This window comes from Pristiophorus japonicus, chromosome 7 (genome assembly GCF_044704955.1).
Source record: "Pristiophorus japonicus isolate sPriJap1 chromosome 7, sPriJap1.hap1, whole genome shotgun sequence".
In the NCBI taxonomy this organism is placed as follows: Eukaryota; Metazoa; Chordata; class Chondrichthyes; family Pristiophoridae; genus Pristiophorus; species Pristiophorus japonicus.
This window is the reverse complement of record NC_091983.1, coordinates 32,137,584-32,158,181: the sequence shown is the minus strand read 5'-3', so window position 1 is coordinate 32,158,181 and position 20,598 is coordinate 32,137,584. Positions and strand designations below refer to the sequence as shown.

The window sequence follows — 20,598 nt, the reverse complement described above, 5'->3', positions numbered from 1 at the left end:
CTGTTTTACCCCTGCCAATTGCATGACCTGCTGCATAACTTGTCCTGTGAAATGTGTTCCCTGGTCAGAATCGATGACCTCTGGCAATCCCCATCTGGAGAACACTTCTTCCATAAGTATTTTTGCGGTTGTGGCGGCCGAATTATTGTTAGTTGGAAATGCTTCCATCCATTTGGAGAATACGTCCACCGTTTCTAGGATGTATTTCTTACCACCGGGACAGGTGGGTAAAGGTCCTACATAGTCTATCTGAAATTGAGTCCAAGGGCCCTTGCCCTGTCTAGTATCTGCTAATTCTGCCTGGTTTTTGTACTGTGTTAGATTGTTCTGAGCACATATCAGGCAGTTTTTGACATACCCTTCCACTTCTTGCTGTATTCCAGGCCACCAGCATAGCTCCTTCAATTTGGCCGTGGTCTTATCTATTCCTTGATGCCCATTGATATCGTGGCATTGGTAAATCAATTCTCCCCTTTCTGACACCGGGACTACATATTTGCCGTCTTTGTTCTACTATCATGGAGCTGTAAATTTTGTCCTAGGTATGGTTTGGGACTTGGGTTTCCGAATTGTATGTTTTTAAGATCAGGGTCTGTAGCCTGACTGGCTGCCAAGTCCAATATAGGGCGGGTAACAGCAACTGGTGCCATTGGTACGGTTTTTACATTTTCCAAGGGGTCCCATAGGAAACCTGTATGGGCTGCTGCTTTTGCTAGTTCATCCACCATTCGGCTCCCTAAGGGGGTATTCTTAGCATGTGCTTTGACTTTGGTTATGACTTACGGACCCTTGGTTTGTATCAAAAATCAATTTTAAAAGTGGGGCTGTAGCTAGCGGCCTTCCGTCTGCGGAGGTGAAACCTGTAGTTTGCCAGATGGGCAGCAAGTCAATCAGACTGTTACATGTGTAACTGCTGTCGGAATAAATTTGGACAGGCGTCAGGTAGTCTTCTGGGTGCATGACGACGTAGGCGATCGCGCTTAGCTGTGCAATGGGAGCTCCTTTACTCCTTTCTAATTTAATTGGGGTCTGTTCTAAAGCCTGTTTGCCGTCCAGGGTCATTTTTATTACTGAGAATCCTGTGCACTGCTGCCCATTTATAATTGCGGAAGAGCCGTCCAAGTAAACGTGGGTTTTAAATTCGACTTTGTGACTGTTGTCTCTTCCTCCCTCTTTCTGACTGAAAGGGACCATCTAAGGTACCTGAAGTCAGAATCTCGCACTGATGTGGGCCGCCGGGGTACAACATGTTGTGAGCTAGATTAGTGATCTTGGACTGGTACTGGACTGCAATGTCCTGACCTTGGAGAAGGAGGGTCCATTATGTGATTCTGGGAACTGACTGAGCCTACCTTGAGATTTCCATCCATCAGCATTTTGATGGGTGTGTGTGGCGTTAAGATAATAATGTGGCCTTGTCCAATTATGGAGGAGAATTTATGTACCGCCTAAAAGATACTGAGAAGATTCTTCTCACAGGGCTGGAAAGTTGCTTCCACTGGTGTTATGAAGCTACGGATTGGAGTTTGTCGTGATGGTGCTGTAACAGTACCCCTGAGAGGCCTGTGTTATCAGCTTGATTCCAAGCATTTTTTTAAAGCAAAGTTTTAAGTTCAATCTTGCACCATCAGTAGTCCGGCTTAGAAGGAAAAAAAACAGAAACTCCATTGTGGCTTTTTCGTGCCAGCCCAATGGGTTAATTCATCAATCCTGATCCTTTTTCTGATACTGAGGGAAACATCCACTCAAATTCAAAACTTAAAACTTTCTTAAAATTTTAAAATGCTCAAAATATTTACATTCAACTCTGCAAAAAGGTGTTGCTTTCTGAAGTCTGGTGCAGAGATTTATCTTTTTTTTTCGCATTTTAAAAGTTTGACAAACACAACAATGGTACCAACAATCTGTAAAGCAACACCATGCATACCAATAGCATTCATTGCAATCCTTCTGTCGTCATCATAAGCAGTCCCTCGGAATTGAGGAAGACTTGCTTCCACTCCTGAAGTGAGTTCTTTGGTGGCTGAACAGTCCAATACGAGAGCCACAGACTCTGTCACAGGTGGGATAGATAGTCGTTGAGGGAAGGGGTGGGTGGGACTGGTTTGCCGGACGCTCGTTCCACTGTCTGCGCTTGATTTCCGCATGCTCTCGGCGTTGAGACTCGAGATGCTCAGTTCCCTCTCAGATGCACTGCCTCCACTTAGGGCAGTCTTGGGCCAGGGACTCTCAGGTGTCAGTGGGGATGTTGCACTTTATCAGGGAGGCTTTGAGGGTGTTCTTGTAGTGTTTCTGCTGCCCACCTTTGGCTCGCTTGCCATGAAGGAACTCCGAGTAGAGCACTTGCTTTGGGAGTCTCTTGTCTGGCATGCGAATTTTGTGGCCTGCCCAGCGGAGCTGATCGAGTGTGGTCAGTGCTTCAATGCTGGAGATGTTAGCCTGGACGAGGACACTGATGTTGGTGCGCCTGTCCTCCCAGGGGATTTGTAGGATCTTGCGGAGACATCGTTGGTGATATTTCTCCAACAACTTGAGGTGTCTACTGTACATGGTCCATGTCTCTGAGCCATACAGGAGGGCAGGTATTACTACATGAGCTTAGTGGCAGTTTTGAGGGCCTGGTCTTCAAACACTCTCTTCCTCAGGCGGCCGAAGGCTGCACTGGCGCACTGGAGGCGGTGTTGGTTGTCGTCGGTGCCTGCTCTTGCTGATGGGAGGCTCCCGAAATATGGGAAGTGATCCAGGGCCGCACCGTACTCCACGCATAATAGCATTCCCTCCCTTTTCTCCACTGGTCACAGATTCTGGAATTGGTCAGAACATATTTTTTTTATTTTTAAATACCCAATATATGTGATTGCCTCATGTCCAGAACTAGAGGTTTTCACACAGTTTAAACCAACCAAAATTCCATAGTGGCCAAAATGAAAGTTTGGTTTTCACAGGTTAATTAACCTCTAACTCCAAATTAATTCAAACCAATTTCAAACTAACCAGTGCCAGATGAAAAACTACAGACCCACAGACAAATAAACATCTATATGGTTTTTTAACTTTACCATTCACACTGACTCATTGCACACAATACATTTCATAACTTTTCAAACATCCATAGCAGCAAATTCTAGGTTCTATTTTCTTAGATTCGTAGGAATGCTTTTCTATTTTTTTTTGTCTCAAACAAATGGCTTATTAGCGTAAACACACTGCTTCCCTGGACCACCAATATATATTGCCATGCTTGGTACTTCTTTTTGGATCCCGCAGGGTCCTGCTGCTCACCTTGTTTCAGTGTTTCCTGAAAACTCTTGCTGTCAGCTTTCGGATTTTCAAAACTGCTTTTGCAGCTACTGAGGATCTGCTTCAAGTTCACATACCCCAGCTCCGGGTTACCCTTATTTTGTTGGAGGACTTGAGGGGGCCGTCTTCTCTAAAAGCATGCATAACCCCCTGTTGCACAATCAATTTATTTTCCAACTCATCTACTTGGTTTTGAGCCTCTGTATACTTTTGCCTCATTTTCTCATTTCGCTTGTTATTTTCTGCCATAGTCATACTAGAGGTCAGATGCAACGTATGGAGTTTGTTTTATCATTTTGGAGAGTCTCAATTTGATTAGCTTGCTTTGCCAATTTAAGCCTCAATCCCTCAACTTTGTCTGTCAATTTTCCTACATCTGTCTGAACTCCTGATTTTTTTGTGCTCCCATTGGTTTTGTTAAGGTCTCTCTGCTTAAGTAATTCTGCATAACATACTGCCATTAAGACACATTTAGACTCCCTCTTTTTTTCTGAGTTTTGTCGAAGAATGATTCTCCTCCGGGAAATCCGGGGGAACTCATTGTTTCAAGCCATCCCCTGACAATCTTGATCAGGGTCTGGTTAAACTGCTCTTCCCATGACTGGGAGATTCAACCTTTTCCTGTCATTTCTCTTTCTTAATTTATTTTAACTCAGAACAGTCCCATCTGGGTCGCCAATGTTGCGCAAGCGGCAATTTCGCTAGTCGTATGACTAGTAGTTGCCTGCGATGGTTCCTGAGTTAAATACCAAATTACACACTAGACAAATGATAGTATCGTTAATGTTCATTTAATACACTACTCACTACTTATATTCCTATAATTCTCCGATACAGAAGTACAAGATTCACCACTTATACGCTATTTAACTCTAGTTAACTCTGCAGAAAGGCATTCCAAAGGGTGTTCCTTTCCGCTCAAAATACTCTGTCTGTTCAACTCTGTTTAACTCAACTCTGTTTAACTCAACATACACTCATAGTTACTCAATACGTCCCGGGTGATCAATCTGGTCCTGACACTGTTCCTTCAAGGGTCGCTCCCTGGTCCCTGCTTCTGTCGAGTGTTGTTCCCGGGTTCTCACTACAGATTGTCTGAACTTGTCTATCTTTATACCTTTTTTGTCCCTCAGTTAACCATATGTGTTGCTACTAATTGCCTGTTTGTTTCTACAAGATAGAGACACTTTGCTGTTATCTCAACTTGTCTCTTGCCTCCAAGAGTTATTACCAAGCGGTGTCTTCCTTACCATGTGTGAACCTTATCTTGGTCTTTTCTTACCACCCCCTGCTGTGGCCACAGCTGGTCCTGTATTGGTGACTCCCTCCTGTCCATTGGTCTTCAATCTGTTATTCCTAGCCTGACCTTTTGTTCGGTCATTAGCAATTGCTGGAACTTTGTTAATTGGCATTCAGTATTTACACACTACCTCTTATCCAGGGCGACTCCTTTGAATTTGGCTTTATTATCCCATAGCTTCCCAGCTGTTTTACAACTTTACCTCATCTCTTATCTCATTGACCCTGAGGTTAACGCCTGCTTGTTTTTTGTGCAAGAGTTTTAGTTTTTTAGATCCCAGGTCTGAACTAACTTCTTAATCCTTTCTGATATTTCCACAGTAAACTATCATTGAGAAGATACTTCAAATAATATGATTTCCACTGGAGCAGAGAAGGAGGATGTTATGTATGTAGAAAGAGGCAGACTGAACACTGAGCTCAAAGTAAAGTGTGACCGTAGTCTTTTATTGCAGGTCTCCAGAGTGCCTCTCCAACCTGTGAGGCCTCCTTAAATACCTGGGATCCCTTGGGACTCCAAGGGATGAGCCCTCTAGTGGCTGTACAGAGTAAATACAAATTCACAGATATAACAGGAAACTTAGATTTCTTAAAATGCTGAAGGGTTTTGATGGGATGAAAAGGAAAAGTTATTTCCGTTGGCTGAGGAGTTAGTGACTGTGTTATCAATTTAAAATTGTCACTCAAGTGAAGAGAGGTTAGGAGAATTTCTTTTTCATGAGTATGGATGTTATGACACTGGGAATGGTTGAGGCATAAACCATTGCATCTTTTTAAGGGAAAACTGGTTAACTATTTAAAGCAGAGGAAGGTACATGGCCCTTGGCTGAGTAGGATTAGTAGTGAATTGCTCGAGTACAGAGCTGGCACTGTGCAATGGACCAAATGGCTGTCTCCTGTACTTAACCAATGTGGACCAAGTTGCTCATACAGCTGAGCCTTTGCGCTAGTCTGCCATAGATACCCTGGACACAGAGGCCAGGTGCAGTCTGAGACATTTTACTCCGTATACATGCATGCTTTAAGATTTCACGTTTTCTTGTAGAATTTCAAGACAACCTGGAACTTCCTTTCTTGGGGGACCATCTTTTTGGTCATTGAATTAAAAATCACTTTGGAAGCTTCAAGAAGCCTGAAAGCTGGTCAGTGACTCACCATAACATGAAATTAATGAATCAGGTGAAGGATGGTATGAATGAAATGTCTGTATGGAACAAGTCTGAGCTAAAAATTTGTTTCTAATATGGCCACAATCTTAAATTTGTCAATTCTTGAAACCTAAATAAGTGGCTTACCCCTCCTTATTGAAGCTTTTCAAGTTGGTCAGAATGACACTTTTTTTTTGTAGGAAACGGGAATAGGAAAAACAGTAAATGGATTCAGGAAAAATAAAGTTGTTGGTGAAATTGCCAAAGATTTAGTATGCCAGTGGAAAAAATTAATTCCTCAGGAAAAATCCAGGTAAGTTATCGCCTATAGCTTTTAGATGGTTTTCTAAATTGAGATTTATTCAATACCAATGCCAATTCTGTGTTCCTCGAATGTTGTGGGTATGTAGTGACTTCAAAATATTTGAATGTAAAAAAAATACAGGCTTTAAAGTTCCAGTGGTCAGAGGGGACAGAGGCTGGTTTCTACGGGGCATGAGGCTAGGAATGTAGACAGAGCCAAGTTATGCCAGGATTTTGCACTGACCCTATTAAATGCCAGTGGGGGAGACCATGGGCACATCAAGGGGCCGTGTCAGAGGGAGTGCTTGGGTTTCCCTAGAATTCTGCCCATTCCGCCCTCGGTAGACCTCAACAGAATTGATGCCAGCTTGAGAGTTGACATGAGGCAATTTTTGAAATTTGGTGATCTCCGATCCAGACGTTTGCCAACTTATTGATTTCCTCATATGCCTTTTTCAAATACACATCGATAGAATATGCTGTGCGAGCACATTGTTCTTCTTTTTTAATTGTATAATATAAATTAACGAAAATATAATAAATAGGTGGACAGAGCTTTTACAAGATTGATTTTTTTCTGATTCTCATCTTCACTGGCTGCAAAGTGCTTTTGCGACATACTGAGGTCACGAAAATCACCCCAAGTGCAAGGTCCAATTTTCCTGGGTCATTTGCACCGGTTTTTTTTTGGTGCGTGTTTTTTCTGGCGTAATTATTTAATTCAAAGATTCCCCTGGAATCTGCGCCGGCGTAACTGCTTTAGTTATGATTTTTCTAGGTTAGGTTTCTTTGACGTTCCCTCATGTCTACGCCAGTTTTCAGCATTTTTCATAGTGTGCCCCCAAAATTTTTATCCTAGGTCGGCGTATCTGGCCACTCCCGCAAAACCTTCTGGTGAGTTAACAGAAAGCAGCGCACTTTGAAAAATTGGCGCTGAAAGTCGCCATTGTTTTTCATCGCGGTTTTTGGAGGGAATCTCTAACACTTGAAATATCCATAATAAAATAAAACTTTTTTTTAAACCTATCAACGGAGTACATGGAAGTTTCTTGGATTTCTGAAGTTTTCACTTTTTTTTTTACTCGCACGCCACCACCGAATGTCTTCAAGCAGGGCTGGAGGGGGCGGTTGTAGCTTTGGCCGTCAGAATCGACATCACACCTGGACACACGGTTTCGGGGCTTGGCTGGAAAACAAGCCCAGGGGAGGGAAGAGGGAGTTGGCGATCGGAAGGCTTCTGCACTAAGCCCGGGGGGGAAAGTGGCAATCGGAAGGCTGCTGCACTAGGCACAAGACTGCAATAAGTTTGGCGGGAGGGAGGGAGGGAGAAGGGGAGAAGTTACAAGTCTGCAATTAGTTGGAGAGGGAGGAGAAGTCACAAGGCACCTGGGTGTGGTCCATCCACACAGACCTTTGGGAAAGAGAACAAAGAAGCTGTCCTTTCTGCCATTTTGAGCTTCTTCCAAAGGTAAAATTTAAACATGGGGGCAATACTGACAATGCCATACCTTGTGCGAGCCTTCTGCATGATGGGGCTACATAGGAGACGATTGATTCGACGTCATCACATGAGGAACATCAGAGCCCGTAGGGTGCTGGGCAGGAGGCCTTACCCACGTCGGGTATATCGAGACAGGCATTCGTACATGAACCACAGTGATGCAGATTGTGTCAGATGGCTGCGTTTCCGCAAAGAAGTTGTAACTGAGATCTGTGAGTTGGTGAAAGCAGACCTGCAACATAGAAGCATCTGGTGGACTGCTTTGTCAGTTGAAGTGAAGGTTACAGCTGCACTTTCATTCTATGCTTCCAGATCGTTTCAAGCTACAACTGGGGATGTGAGCACCATTTCTCAACATGCAACACACGTCTGCATTCGGCAGGTGACCGCTGCAGTGTATGCATGGAGGAATGACTACATAAAGTTCCCCATGACTACCCAAGCAATGCATGATGGGGCTGTGGGCTTCTCCAGGATTGCTGGCTTCCCAAAGGTACAGGGCTGCATTAATTGTACCCACATCGCCTTGCGAGCACCTTTTTTGGAGGATTCTGAGATGTACAGGAACAGAAAAGTCTTCCACTCCATTAATGTACAGCTTGAGTGTGACGACATGCATCGCATCATGGAGGAGGGGACACAATCTGTAAAATGACATACAGACTGTGAGTGGGCAAAAATTTGGCAGTTGGAAAGTGAGAGGTCATGTATTTTGGCAGAAAAATATCAAAGAGCAAGTTATTATTTAAATGGAGAAAGATTGCAAAGTGCTGCAATACAGTGGGACCTGGGGGGTACTTGTGAATGAAAAACAAAAGGATAGTATGCAGGTACAGCAAGTGATCAGGAAGGCCAATGGAGTATAAAAGCAGGGAAATCTTGCTACAGTTATACAAGCTATTGGTGAGGCCACACCTGGAATACTGCGTGCAGTTTTGGTTTCCATATTTCCGAAAGGATATACTTGCTGTGGAGGGAGTTCAGAGAAGGTTCACTAGGTTGATTCCGGGGAGGAGGGGGTTGACATGAGGAAAGGTTGAGTAGTTGGGCCTCTACTAATTGGAATTCAGAAGAATGAGAGGTGATCTTATCGAAACGTTTCAGAATATAAGGGGCCTTGACGAGGTGGATGCAGAGAGGATGTTTCCACTGATAGGGGAGACTAGAACGTGAGGGCATGATCTTAGAATAAGGAGCCGCCCAGTAAAAACTGAGATGAGGAGTAATTTTTTCTGAGGGTTGTAAATCTGGAATTCGCTGCCTCAGAGAGCTGTGGAAGCTGGGACATTGAATAAATTTAAGACAGAGATAGACAGTTTCTTAACCGATTTAAGGGAATCGGGAGTTATGAAGAGTGGGCAGGGAAGTGGACCTGAGCCCAAGATCGGATCAGCCATGATCTTATTGAATGGCGGAGCAGGCTCGAGGGGCCGTATGGCCTTCTCCTGCTCCTATTTCTTATGTTCTTGTTTTCTTATCGTGTCAGTCGATGCAAGATACCCTGGGAACACTGATGATGCGTTCATCCTACGCGAGAGCATTATATCTGCCATGTTTCAGCAACAGCCAGAAGGGCGCAGCTGGCTACTGGGAGACAAAGAGTATGGCCTCACCACCTGGCTCATGACGCCCCTATGCATAACCCGGATGGAAGCTGACCGGGAATACAACATGTTGCACATTGCAACGCGCAGCATCATAGAGAGGACCCTTGGCCTTTTGAAATACCGTTTTCGATGCCTGGACCATTCCGGAGGCCACTTGCTGTACTCCCCTGAGATTGTTGCTCAGTTCACCTGTTGTGTGCTGCATGCTATCATAAGGCAGCAGCAGCTGGTAGCAGATCCACCTGAGGTGAGCATGGCTGATGATGAGGAAGATGCAGATGACGAGACGAAGCTGAGGAAGCCATGCAACTACCTGAACCCGGAGCATGACGACGACGGAGGAGGGCGGGCTGTCATGCCCCTTTAACGATTGCTGGAGCCTTGCGTCAGCGGCTTATCCGTGAACGCTTTGCTGCCTGAAGGCTCAGCGGCAACTATTCCACACGGACCATGTTTACTGTTTGGACCTGTTCCTTAATGTTGTGTTGTTAATGGAACAAATGATGGAAATGATTCAGATTTAATGTAAAATATATTTTATTCAAAAGTTTAACAGTTCTTTGTACTTAACTTCGATAAAAATTGTTCTTGTATCAAACTTTAAAGTTTTCAGTTACGATCACTTAAAAACTCTAAGATCACTTACTAACTTTTAAATTTGTAAATTTACATAACTTACAAAAATCTTTTAGTTTGAGAACAACAGTAACAATAATAATAACAGCAGCAGCAAAGAAAGGCTGCACCCATCTCTCCTTATTCTAAGACCGCCCGCCGTGCTTGTTCTTGGTGACTCCACCACCCCTGCCCGCCGTCGGTAGTGCAGTGTTTCTGGAGTTGGTACCAAGCTTATTCTTTCTAAGTGCGTACCTGTTGAGGGAGGAGATGGGGGGGAGGCGGCAATGTGGAGTGCCTGGCTTGGGGCTCTTCAGAGGCTGGTGTGGGAGTGGCAGTTGATTCTGTCAATGGGCACGGGGTCTGGGCGTGTTCCCTTATTGCAGTCACTAACTCCAACATTCTGTCTCTCATGCACCCTGACAGTGTCTCAATGACCTGCAACATTCCCTCCCTCATGTTGAGCAAAACTGTCTTGGCTACTTGTGACATTCCCTCCCTCATGGTGACTGACAACGCATCAGCTACCTATGACATTCCCTCCATGGTCACTGACATGGTCCCCATTTGTCGTGAGATTGCTGTTACTTCTCCTGACAGTCCCTCTACCTCATCTGATGGGGTCCAGGAGTGATTGCGTAAGGTCAGTGCTCTCCCCACTCATTGCCATCATCTGAACCACATCTGTTAGATCCTGCACCTCGGGGGAGCACGGTCGAGCTCTCCTTCCCCCTCCTCACCCTAGGTGTGGCTCGCATCCCACTACTGGGACCCGCAGCCTCGGACATTACGAAACCATGGAACGTCCCACCAACACTCAAACCACTGGTCATGCAAGGGGCTGGCACCTCAATGGGCGGCACCTGCCCACCAAAGTCAGTAAAACAGTGGGGACTTCATCCATCTCCATCCCCTCCCCCTCACCCGCATGCTCTTGGTCTGGAAGGTGGGATTGGAAGATGTTCTCTTCAGGCTTGTCCTCATCTGAATCATCATCTGCATCATCCGGGTCGGTCTCAAGTTCTGCAAAATATAACAGAACAGACAAATGGTTAGCAACAGAGGAGGGGGCAGAGTGGGCGGCATGAGTAGGCTCACACAGCGCAGGCAGCAGGCTGATTTGAAGGACCACGATGAATGATAGCACATTGCATCAACCGAAGTGTAGCTGATGGAGACATCCCCATGAACTGAAGCATGGCTAGCCCGTGCAGTACTTAACATTTAGCAAAGCCAGACTCTGGAATTTGCAGGACTTATCCCCTCCCTCGAGTATGGGCCCAGCTTGTGCAGTGGTGGTTGCTTTTCTCCAGGCAGGACCCATCAAAGCAGCGACCCTCTCTTCCAGTGGGTGCATATTCGCCAGGCCGCCTCCTGTTCGGGTTCTTTCTCGTTTGTTGTGGGCCACTTTATTCTACAAAGATGAAAATGCAACTTTTTAAAGAGAGGGTGACTTTCTGCTGGGTGGGACATATACAGCTGGTCACATTTACAATTGCAATGCCATTGAATAAATGAAAATATTACTTCCACTAACTACTTGACCAAGGTCCTGCCACTTTTTACACTGCCCTCCATATCTCGTGGTGGTCACCATTGTGCAGTAATCTTCTGCAACTTGGTTCCAGCGTTTCTTCATTTCTTTGGGTGGAAATTTTATGTGACCTCTGCTGGTGTCCAGCTCCTTCCATTTGGCCTCAATCACAGTAACTAGTGCCTCCACTTCTGCCTGTAAGAAATTCTTGGTCCTTGCACCGCGTTGCATCTTGTATTGCTCTCACACAACTGGCTCTTTAAAAATGGTCGATTGCCAACCCAGAGCTGTACTGCGCATGCGCGTCCATTGAACAAAAGTCACTTTTTTTTTTTTGTCGCGCATGCACAGAAGCTGCGGCATCGTTTTTTGGCGTAGACAGCAGGCTCCACCCCCTGAAGCGACTGAACATGCTGCGTGATGCCAAATTTGAATTATACATCAAAGAAACTTTGGCGAAACATTTCTGGCCTAGAAAAAGGGGGGTTATGCCAGAAAACGGGCTTGGGCAAAATTGAGCCCCAAGTCTTTGTTTGTTTCTTCCCTTCGACTCCATTCCAGACTGTCGGGTGATTTTTAAATAAAAGCTTTATAAAAAAAACATGAAAATGTAATTTAAAATTAAGAACTGAAAATGAAAGCATAAACGTTGAACGCCCAACAATTTGATTCCCAAGGTGAGCTGATGTTTTTTTTGAGTCAGCCTCATCATTTTTGCAGTAGGATCTGTGAAACTATATGATTCTCTTGGTAGGCATGCATTGGTATCACACGAACATTTGGGACTATATCTGGAGAAGTTGAGTCTCATTATTGTGTACCACTACTCTCACACAACTGCATAAATGTGTGAGGATGGGACAAGCAGGCATGTGGATATATGGTGTTGTAGAAAGTTGAACTAATTATTAGATATTTTGAAACCAGGGAATTAGACGGTGCAGTGTGTAAGCATATTAGCCTGTCGCCTCTGGGACTTGGGTAAATCCACCCAAAGTGACTGTATGACATTCTTCTCTGGTGGTTGTAAGGGTCTTGTGTGAAGTAGGTGTTGTGTTCCTAACACAGATGAGACTGCACACAGGGAGGTTAGAGTAACTGTGACCTCAGTCTTTATTAAGACACTCCAGAGTGAGGAACAGGCCTTGGGGGCCGGCATATATACAGTGCTCCTAAGGGATGCTGGGATCCCTTGGGACTTCCGGGGATGTGCTCCCTGATGGCGGAACATGTGAGTGCATGCTTTACAGATACACAACAGTAAGTTTGTCCTTAAGCCAACTCCCAGAACGCATGGCATTCTAGTATAAAATTGCAGAACAGTTGGGACTGAATTGGCAGTCTTACTTGGACTACGTGTTTTGGAAATGTGAAAATATTGCACTGATGCAATAGGAGCTATTCTTAGGTTGGGCTTCGGCATATCGTTAAACCAGAGTTTGTGGAACGTTACTCTGTATGTAACTGTTATTCCTGACCCTGGAGTACTTGAAATTGGAAAAGTGTTTCTTTTCCCCATTCTAACTTGTATCAATTGCATCGCCTCCAAAAATTCTAAAACAAAAATATGTTTTCAAGGCTGTGTTTTTTCATGTGGTCAAATGAGCCATACACAGCAAGTTGAATTATGGATCATAAGGAGTTGGTTGACCTGAGCTCGGGTGATCAACAGAAAACTGCTTTCATTTGGAATTACATTTTTTAAAACTGCATTAGGTGGGGGAGGCCTTAGGATCCCTCGACAAGGGAGAGCAAACGTTGATCGGGTTCCTGCTTTTAATAAGTATCCAGAGATCCTTGTATTAAGCACACCTCTCTGGTGACTGGCTAAGTATGGGATTTGGTTCAGTTGTGATAGTTTCCAGTCAAATAGCCTGCCTCACACACACACAATGCTCAGCTGTGCAGTCCTGGAGGGCTACCACTGTCTGGGGAGTTGTAACCCAGCCACAAGTTGCTACCTTTAGGAGAGAAAGGTTAAAGGAAAAAATTGGAGGAAACCTTCGTCTACTTTTAGGGTCTGTTATTGGCATGAAGCACAGCCAAATTAAGTGGAGCATGATCAGGACCTTTTTACTATGGCATGATCTCAAGCTTCCCTTTGGACAGATCTGAAGTATTGTTTCCCAAGCTAGTGATCTCTGTCAATAAAGTGATTCATGGGTACGGTAGCATAGTGGTTATAATTATAAAGCTAGTTATAATTATAATTATAAATCAGTAATGGTGACCATGAAACTGCCGGATTGTTGTAAAAACGCATCTGATTCACTAATGTCCTTTCGGGAAGGAAATCTGCCGTCCTTACCTGGTCTGGCCTATATGTGACTCCAGACCCACAGCAATATCCCCTGAAATGGCCTGACAAGCCATTGGGAGTACCTTCACCAAACGGACTGAAGCGGTTCAAAAAGGTGGCTCACCAGCACCTTCGAGGGAAATTTGGGATGGGCGACGCCCACATCCCGTGAATGAATACCGAATTTTAGGCAGTTTTTTTTGTTGCTTTCACCAGGAGTGGGTTGGATTTAAACTCCGATTTCAGAGGTGAACGGATTGTATGTTATCCCATTGCACCGCCCAGTACCTGGATCTACTTTATTATTTTTAGTTAAGATATATTTAGCACGAGAGCTGTCCCTCCAGCCCTACATTAAATGTGAGGAAACACTATATAACATGTAAGTTGTAGGGTGTTCGTTTTCTACTCTACTTTGAGTCATAGACCTCGGGAATTACAGGAAGGACTTCACGTATCACAAAGTTTAGGCTTAAACCCAACTGTTAGTTTATTACACACAAACCAACTAAAAATTACAGAACAAAACTTTTTCGAGATTGATTAAATACATACAATCGCCCAGCCAGCCAGTTGTTGCTGTTGTCGATTGTAGGCTTGTGGAGCTCAGGAAGATGTTGGGTTCTAGATGCTTGCTTCGTGATCGTTGTTTCTTTGACTTCCTCCCATGAGCTGTTGTTCTCCGCTCTTACATATATACCCATTTAATTATACACCTCTCCTGCTGGGCTGCTTTTCAGTTAATGCGTCTTGATGGCTGTGATGATGGGTTTGGATCGATTTGGATGGCCACAATTCACACACGGAATTGACAGGGCAAAAGATAACTCCTTATCTTTTGTGCCCCATTATCCAAAAATGCATGCCTTGTGGGATCCTTTGTTGTCCTGGGTTTTTGCAGACTTGTAGTCTCCATAGGGAATTGGTTTCCCCCTCTGGCCAATTAATCCATGGGCTCCTCTGCTTGATTGTATCAAAACCCTTTGTCGCGATGTTAATCGGGTCTCGCTCCCAACCCCAGAAATATATCCATTAATCAGTTATGAGTCACCACCTGCTTCAGGCTGGCGCCCTTTTTCCAGCCCAACTGTCCCAAAGGTTTTCCTTTTAAACATGTTGGTCTGTAGCCTCTTGCTGTGCCTTGATCATGAAATGTGTAAACATTACACAGTGCAAGAGTAAATGATTAATGACATGTAACCTTGGAAATGGTAGAGGAATAATCAGTAGGTTTGGGGAAATCAGTGAATTATGCATCCAAAGACTTAATTTTGCTAGTATGATATTTTTGTGTATATTGTACATGCACGTTAGGACTGCTAAGATTTATTTTGTATGCAAGTATTTATTGAGGTTTTTTCTCTTCAATTGGTCCTTAGTTTTATTGAAATGTCTCTTTTTCTGAGCAATAGCAGTGACCAGAATGAAAGAGAGAGCAATATTGACCATGGCCATCTTGGGAAGAAGGATAGAGAAGAAAATACAAACCAGTCATCTGGGCTCTCTAGTCATGAAGAGACTTTGCATGAAACTGATGTGAATAAATCTGCAAAACTCTTAAATGAGGAAGGATATCCAGATAAAAGAGATGAGGTTATATCTCATCAACGACCTTCTAAGATCATTCCTGATCAGCTAGAGGCCAGTGAATACAAACCTTCACGGAAGGAAAGAAAAGAATACAGCCATTGTTGTTCAAAAATCAATTCGCTCCCTACTCAACAGTCTCTTGAGATTCAGAAATGTGAAAAAACAAAATCTCCACACAAGAACCAAAATAACTCTTGTAGAAAAGATAAAAAGTCTACCGGTGGCCATCAAATCAAAAAGTCCACTACAGACCAACATGAGAAGCAGTCTTCACTGGAAAGCTCTGCTGCATCCTGCAACACACGCCAGGAAAAGTCTCATTCAGAGAAGGGTACTCCTGAAAATGGTAAAAAGAATAAAAGTAAATCTGTGGACGAAACCAAACGTACTAAATTATCTAGCAAGATGCAGAAATGGTCTGAAAAGGAGAAGGGAAGTTTTGGATCAGGCAAATCACAGGACATATCACGTATGACTGAAGACCGCGATAAAGGCTGTAAAGTAGAAGATGTATCCACATTTCAAAATGAAGAAGAGTTTGAAAAACCTGCTATGGCTTTTGAAGCCTATCTAAACTATCAGGAACCAAAACGAAAAGCAAAAAAAACCAAAGAAAGAATTCATTCATCTATTCCAGGAAAACACGCACACTCTAAATTGATCACCCCTATAAAGAAGGAGAGTGTTGGATCTGGCTCATCCAGCAGTAAGGAAAGCAGAATCAAGAGAAATGCTGACAAAAGAGAGCAACGTGAGGAAGACATTTGGTATGGAACACCAAATAAAAAGGTACATTTTTGATTTTTTTTTAAAAACTGTGAATCCAAGCAGATGTAGATGTTGGAGCAGGAAGGAAGCAAGTTGCAAGGGTTTAAGTAGGAAGCTCTAGAGGGTAGAGGTATGGTGGTTGAAGGAGCACCCACCAATTGTACAGCTTAAAGATGACTCACAAGGAGCAGACCAGCATCAGAAGAGAAAAGGGTAAGTGCAGTTGTGAACTGGCCTAGCAAGCTTTCTGTTTGTATTTGGGATGCTGGATAGCAAAATATCCATCAGCGTTTCACAACGTTACTTGTATTGCGTTCAAGTACCGCGCTCTTGTTTTACGTTTAAGGCTGACAAAGATCAGAGTTTGCATGGGGTGTGGCCTTGGAGGCAGTGGAGCATGGCAAGAACCAGATGGTAGAAGTGTGGGCTTTGAACAGGTAAGGATATGGGCTGCAGCAATCTGAATTCATTACAATTTATGGAATGGAATCAGGGATTTCAGTTAGGTGAACATTAGAGAAATCGGCATTCAGTTGATAAAGGCATGGATTAGAATTTCTGCATCAGTGAGTGAGAGGCAGAGACAGAGGTCAGTAATGTTTGAAACGGTGGGGGAAAGCAGTCTTGTTTGGAAGGAACCGAAACTTCAGATCAACAATATGTTAGGGTTCTGAAGTACAAGACATGGCCCGTGGCAAATAGGCTCCTACACAAAGTAAAAAGGCCCAAGCATTACATTTCCAGGCATAGATGGTATTTATCAGAGTACGGAGAGAGACTCGGGACCCTGATTTGGGAGGTATTGAGGACTTTTTGAGGAAGTCACTGGACATTGTGGAAATATCAGTAGACTGGAAAGAGGCCAAAGTGGTGCCCATATTCAAAAGGGTGACAAATCAGATACAGACAACTATAGACCGATTAGTCTGACTTCAATTCGGGTATAAACTTACAGATTATCTGTACTGTAATAACAATAAACGGCATGGATTCAGAAAGAGAAGATCCTACCTGACCTTCTTGTCTTCTTTGAAGTTACATTCCAAGTGGACTGTGGTAACCTCCATGACGTGTTACACCTAGATTTTCGCGCAGCATTTGTCAAAGTTCCACATGAATCACTGTCCGTCGAGCTCAAAGCTGTGGGGATTCAGTCAAAATAATTCAGCATTCAAATCTAAGATTTCTAAATCTCTGGTGTTAAATTGACAGAAATTCTTTTAAAACAATTTGGAATAAGTTTATTAAGCACACACACATGCAAATAGCCTATTGATCACAACAGCAGTCTATTAGTATCCTCCGGACTCTAATTAATTACAACGATATTGCAATAAAAAAAGGTATATGTTACTTCCCTCTGGAAAAGCACAAGCACATGGCGTTCATCCTTCCTTCTGCTGTGGAGGGAGGTTCCTGCTTTGCCATGTGCTAAGGTGAAGAGACCCAGCAATCTTTGGCTTGACTTTTTATATGCCTTAAGGCCATTCCTTCTCCGCCTTAGGATTGGGTATTGTTTCCGGGGCCGTTCCTGATTGGCTTCTCCTCATACATGTGTCTGTCTGGAGGGCTGGTGCCATTCCTTGATTAGGTTAATGGCTTTCCAATTAATGCCTTTTCTGGTTTGGTGAAGCCATGCTTCCTTTGTAACTTGAGCTCTCTCCAGCCAGAGGAGACATGAACTTGGGGAAGGCATCCATTTTCTCTCTTCAAACTTGTCTTTTCACATAATCTACAGAAGTCATCTTATAAGGTGCCACGTAAGGGATGTGTTGTAAATTATGGAATGTTATTAAAGGGAATGCAGCTAGGTGAATAGAGCAATATTAAAGAGATAATATTGAAGAGACAATCAGCAGAGTAGGGAGAAGTGAATGTTTGGGATTACTGGTCGTGGGCAATAGTGTCCCAGGAATCTGTGCCAAGACTTTTTTTGTTCTACCATTTGTATAAATGATCTGGATACAGGCACAGAGGAGCGATATTGAAATTTACTGATCCAAAATTAGGGGCATTCTAAGTGGTGAGTAGAATGTCGAAAGGTTAGTGGAGTGGGAAAATAAATTGCAGATATATTCAGTGTAGAAAAATGTGAGATGGTCCTTTTTTGTGGGAAAGGAAATGTATTGTAATTTTTCTATACTGGGATTTATTAAGTATTTTGAAGCATAGACTATGGGCTCAATTTTCCCCAATGCCGTTTTTTGGCGTATTTCAAGAGTTACGCCCGACTACAACAAAAAAACTTGAAAGTTTCCCCGTTCTAATATTTGAAATTGGTGCTGCGCAGCCTGTCCTTTAGCTTCGGGGGGGGGGGGGGGGTGAAGACTAATGTCTGCACATGCGCAAGAAAAAACTTCCATTTTCTATGTGACTGCTGTGTGCGAGCATGTCTGGTATACCGCCCAGTCTGCACTCAGCCATTTTTAAAGAGCCATTGTGTGTGAGAACTTTAATTCTGAGTGATGTATCAGAGCTGCAATATGCAACGCGGCTCCAAGACCAAGGGCTAAATTTTCACCTTTTATTTCCGGCATTTATTTGGTGGTTTTCTCGGCGGGACAGCTGTTTTTGGGAGAGAAACCACCCGGCGAAAGTTTCCCCCTTAGTTTTTGAATGGTACCGCCCAAATCTCAACGCCTGCCGCGGGCAAATCGCGCCGAGAAAATCGCCAGGGCGGAAGTTTGGCCTCAGCGGAAGCCTGTCCAGATCGCCGAGGGAACCGCCCTGTGAAAGCTGCTTAAACAGAGCGGTAGGTGAGTACTCTGCAAAGAAAGGTAAGTTAAAGGTTCCTTATTTATTTTTTAAATTGTAAAATGGCGATTAGCTTTAAAACTGTCTAGGGAATGTTTTTTTAACTTTTTTGTTTTGGTGACATTTTTTTTTAAAGTTTTTCCCCCCCCTCCCTAGGCCCAATCGCAGCCTCTGAGTAAATTTTTCTTTTTAAATTTAAGAACCGCCGTTTCACTTAGTTTCCCCTTTAACCGCCGAGAATGCTGGTGCAAGATCCATTTTTAAAACTTAATTCTGGAAATTTTTGCCAGCGTTACTTGCAAAACGTTAGCGATTTTTCTGGGCGGGCAATCAAGCATTGAGGGGCTCTCAGGAAAGTCTAGCTCCAAGAATTTCTGGCAGAACGAAGTGGAGACCCTGGTTACTGTAATTCAAGTCAGATGGCATGAGCTGGATACCAGCAGAGGTCAAATAAAAGTTTCACCCAAAGAAATGAAGAAACGCTGGAACCATCTTTCTCGAGATTACTGTGCAATGGTGACCACCCCGAGGTCTGGAGGCCAGTACAGAAAGAAGTAGCAGGACCTTGGTCAAACAGTTAGCGTAAGTAATATTTTCATTTATTCACTGGAATGACAATTGTAAATGTGAGCATCTGTATGTCCCACCCAGCAGAAAGACACCCTCTCTAAAAAGTTATATTTTCATCTTTGCAGAGGAAGGTGGCCCACAACAAAAGAGGGCGAACTCGAACAGGAGGAGGCCCGGCAAATCTGCACCCACTGACACCTGTGGAAGACAGGGTCGCTGCTTTGATGGGTCCTGCCTGGAGAAAAGCAGCCACCACTGCACAAGCTGGGCCCACACTCGAGGGAGAGGCTAAGTCCTGCAAATTCCACAGTCTGGCTTTGCTAAATGTTAAGTACTGCGCAGGCTACCCATGCTTCGATTCATAGGGATGTCTCCATCAGCTAAGCTTCAGTTGATGCGGTGTGCTGTCATTCATCGTGGTCCTTCAAATGAGCCTGTTGCCTGCGCTGTGAGCCGACTCATGCCATCCTGCCCCCTCCTCTGCTGCTAACTCTTTGTCTGTTCTGTTATATTTTGCAAAACTGGAGGCCAACCCTGACTAGGCCGAAGCCGAAGCAGAAGAAGACTCCGACGCCGACGAGCCTGAAGAGGAGGACATCTTCCAGACCAAGAGCATGGGGGTGAGGGGGAGGATGAAGCCCCCACTGTTGTACTCACTCTGGAGGAGGTGCTGGTGTAGCCCATTGAGGTGCCAGCCCCTTTGGTGAGTGATACGAGTGTTGGAACACTGCGGTTTCTCACAGTCTGAAGCTGCGGGTTCCAATGGGGTGCAGCAAGGTACACCCAGGGCCCCACCGTCCGATGCTGCGGGTCCCAGTGGGATGCAGCGAGCCATGCCCAGGGTGAGGAGGGGAAGGAGAGCTCGACAGTGCTCTCCTGAGGCGCAGGATCTAACAGATGTGGTTCAGATGATGGCAATGAGTGCGGAGATCATTGACCTTACGCGATCACTCCTGGACACCATCAGCGTGGTGGGTGATGAGGTATCAGAACTGTCGGGAGAAGTAACAACTCTCTCACAAGAAATGGGAACACTGTCTGGGCACATGAGGGAAGGATTGTCTCAGGTAGCTGATACACTGTCGGTGAACATTAAGGGAGGGAATGTTGCAAGTAATTGAGACACTGTCGGGGCACATGAGGTAGGGAATGTCGCGAGGAGCTGCTGCAATAAGGGAACATGCCCAGACCCCGAGGCCATTGACGGAATCAACTGCCACTCTGACTCCAATCCCCAGACCAACCTCTGAAGAGGCCCAAGCCGGGCCTTCCACATTACCGCCTGCCCACGCCCTCCCATCAAGAAGTGC

The 20,598-nt window shown here is 44.4% G+C and overlaps 1 protein-coding gene across 1 annotated transcript in view; it reads left to right on the top strand.

Annotated features, from left to right (window-relative positions):
- Window positions 1-20,598, top strand: part of eloal (elongin A, like) — an 88,003-nt gene that overhangs the window by 34,610 nt on the left and 32,795 nt on the right. The window contains exons 3-4 of the mRNA XM_070884172.1: window positions 5,948-6,060; window positions 15,019-15,985. Of these exons, the coding sequence (XP_070740273.1) occupies window positions 5,948-6,060; window positions 15,019-15,985 (1,080 nt within the window). The remainder of the gene's footprint in view (window positions 1-5,947; window positions 6,061-15,018; window positions 15,986-20,598) is intronic.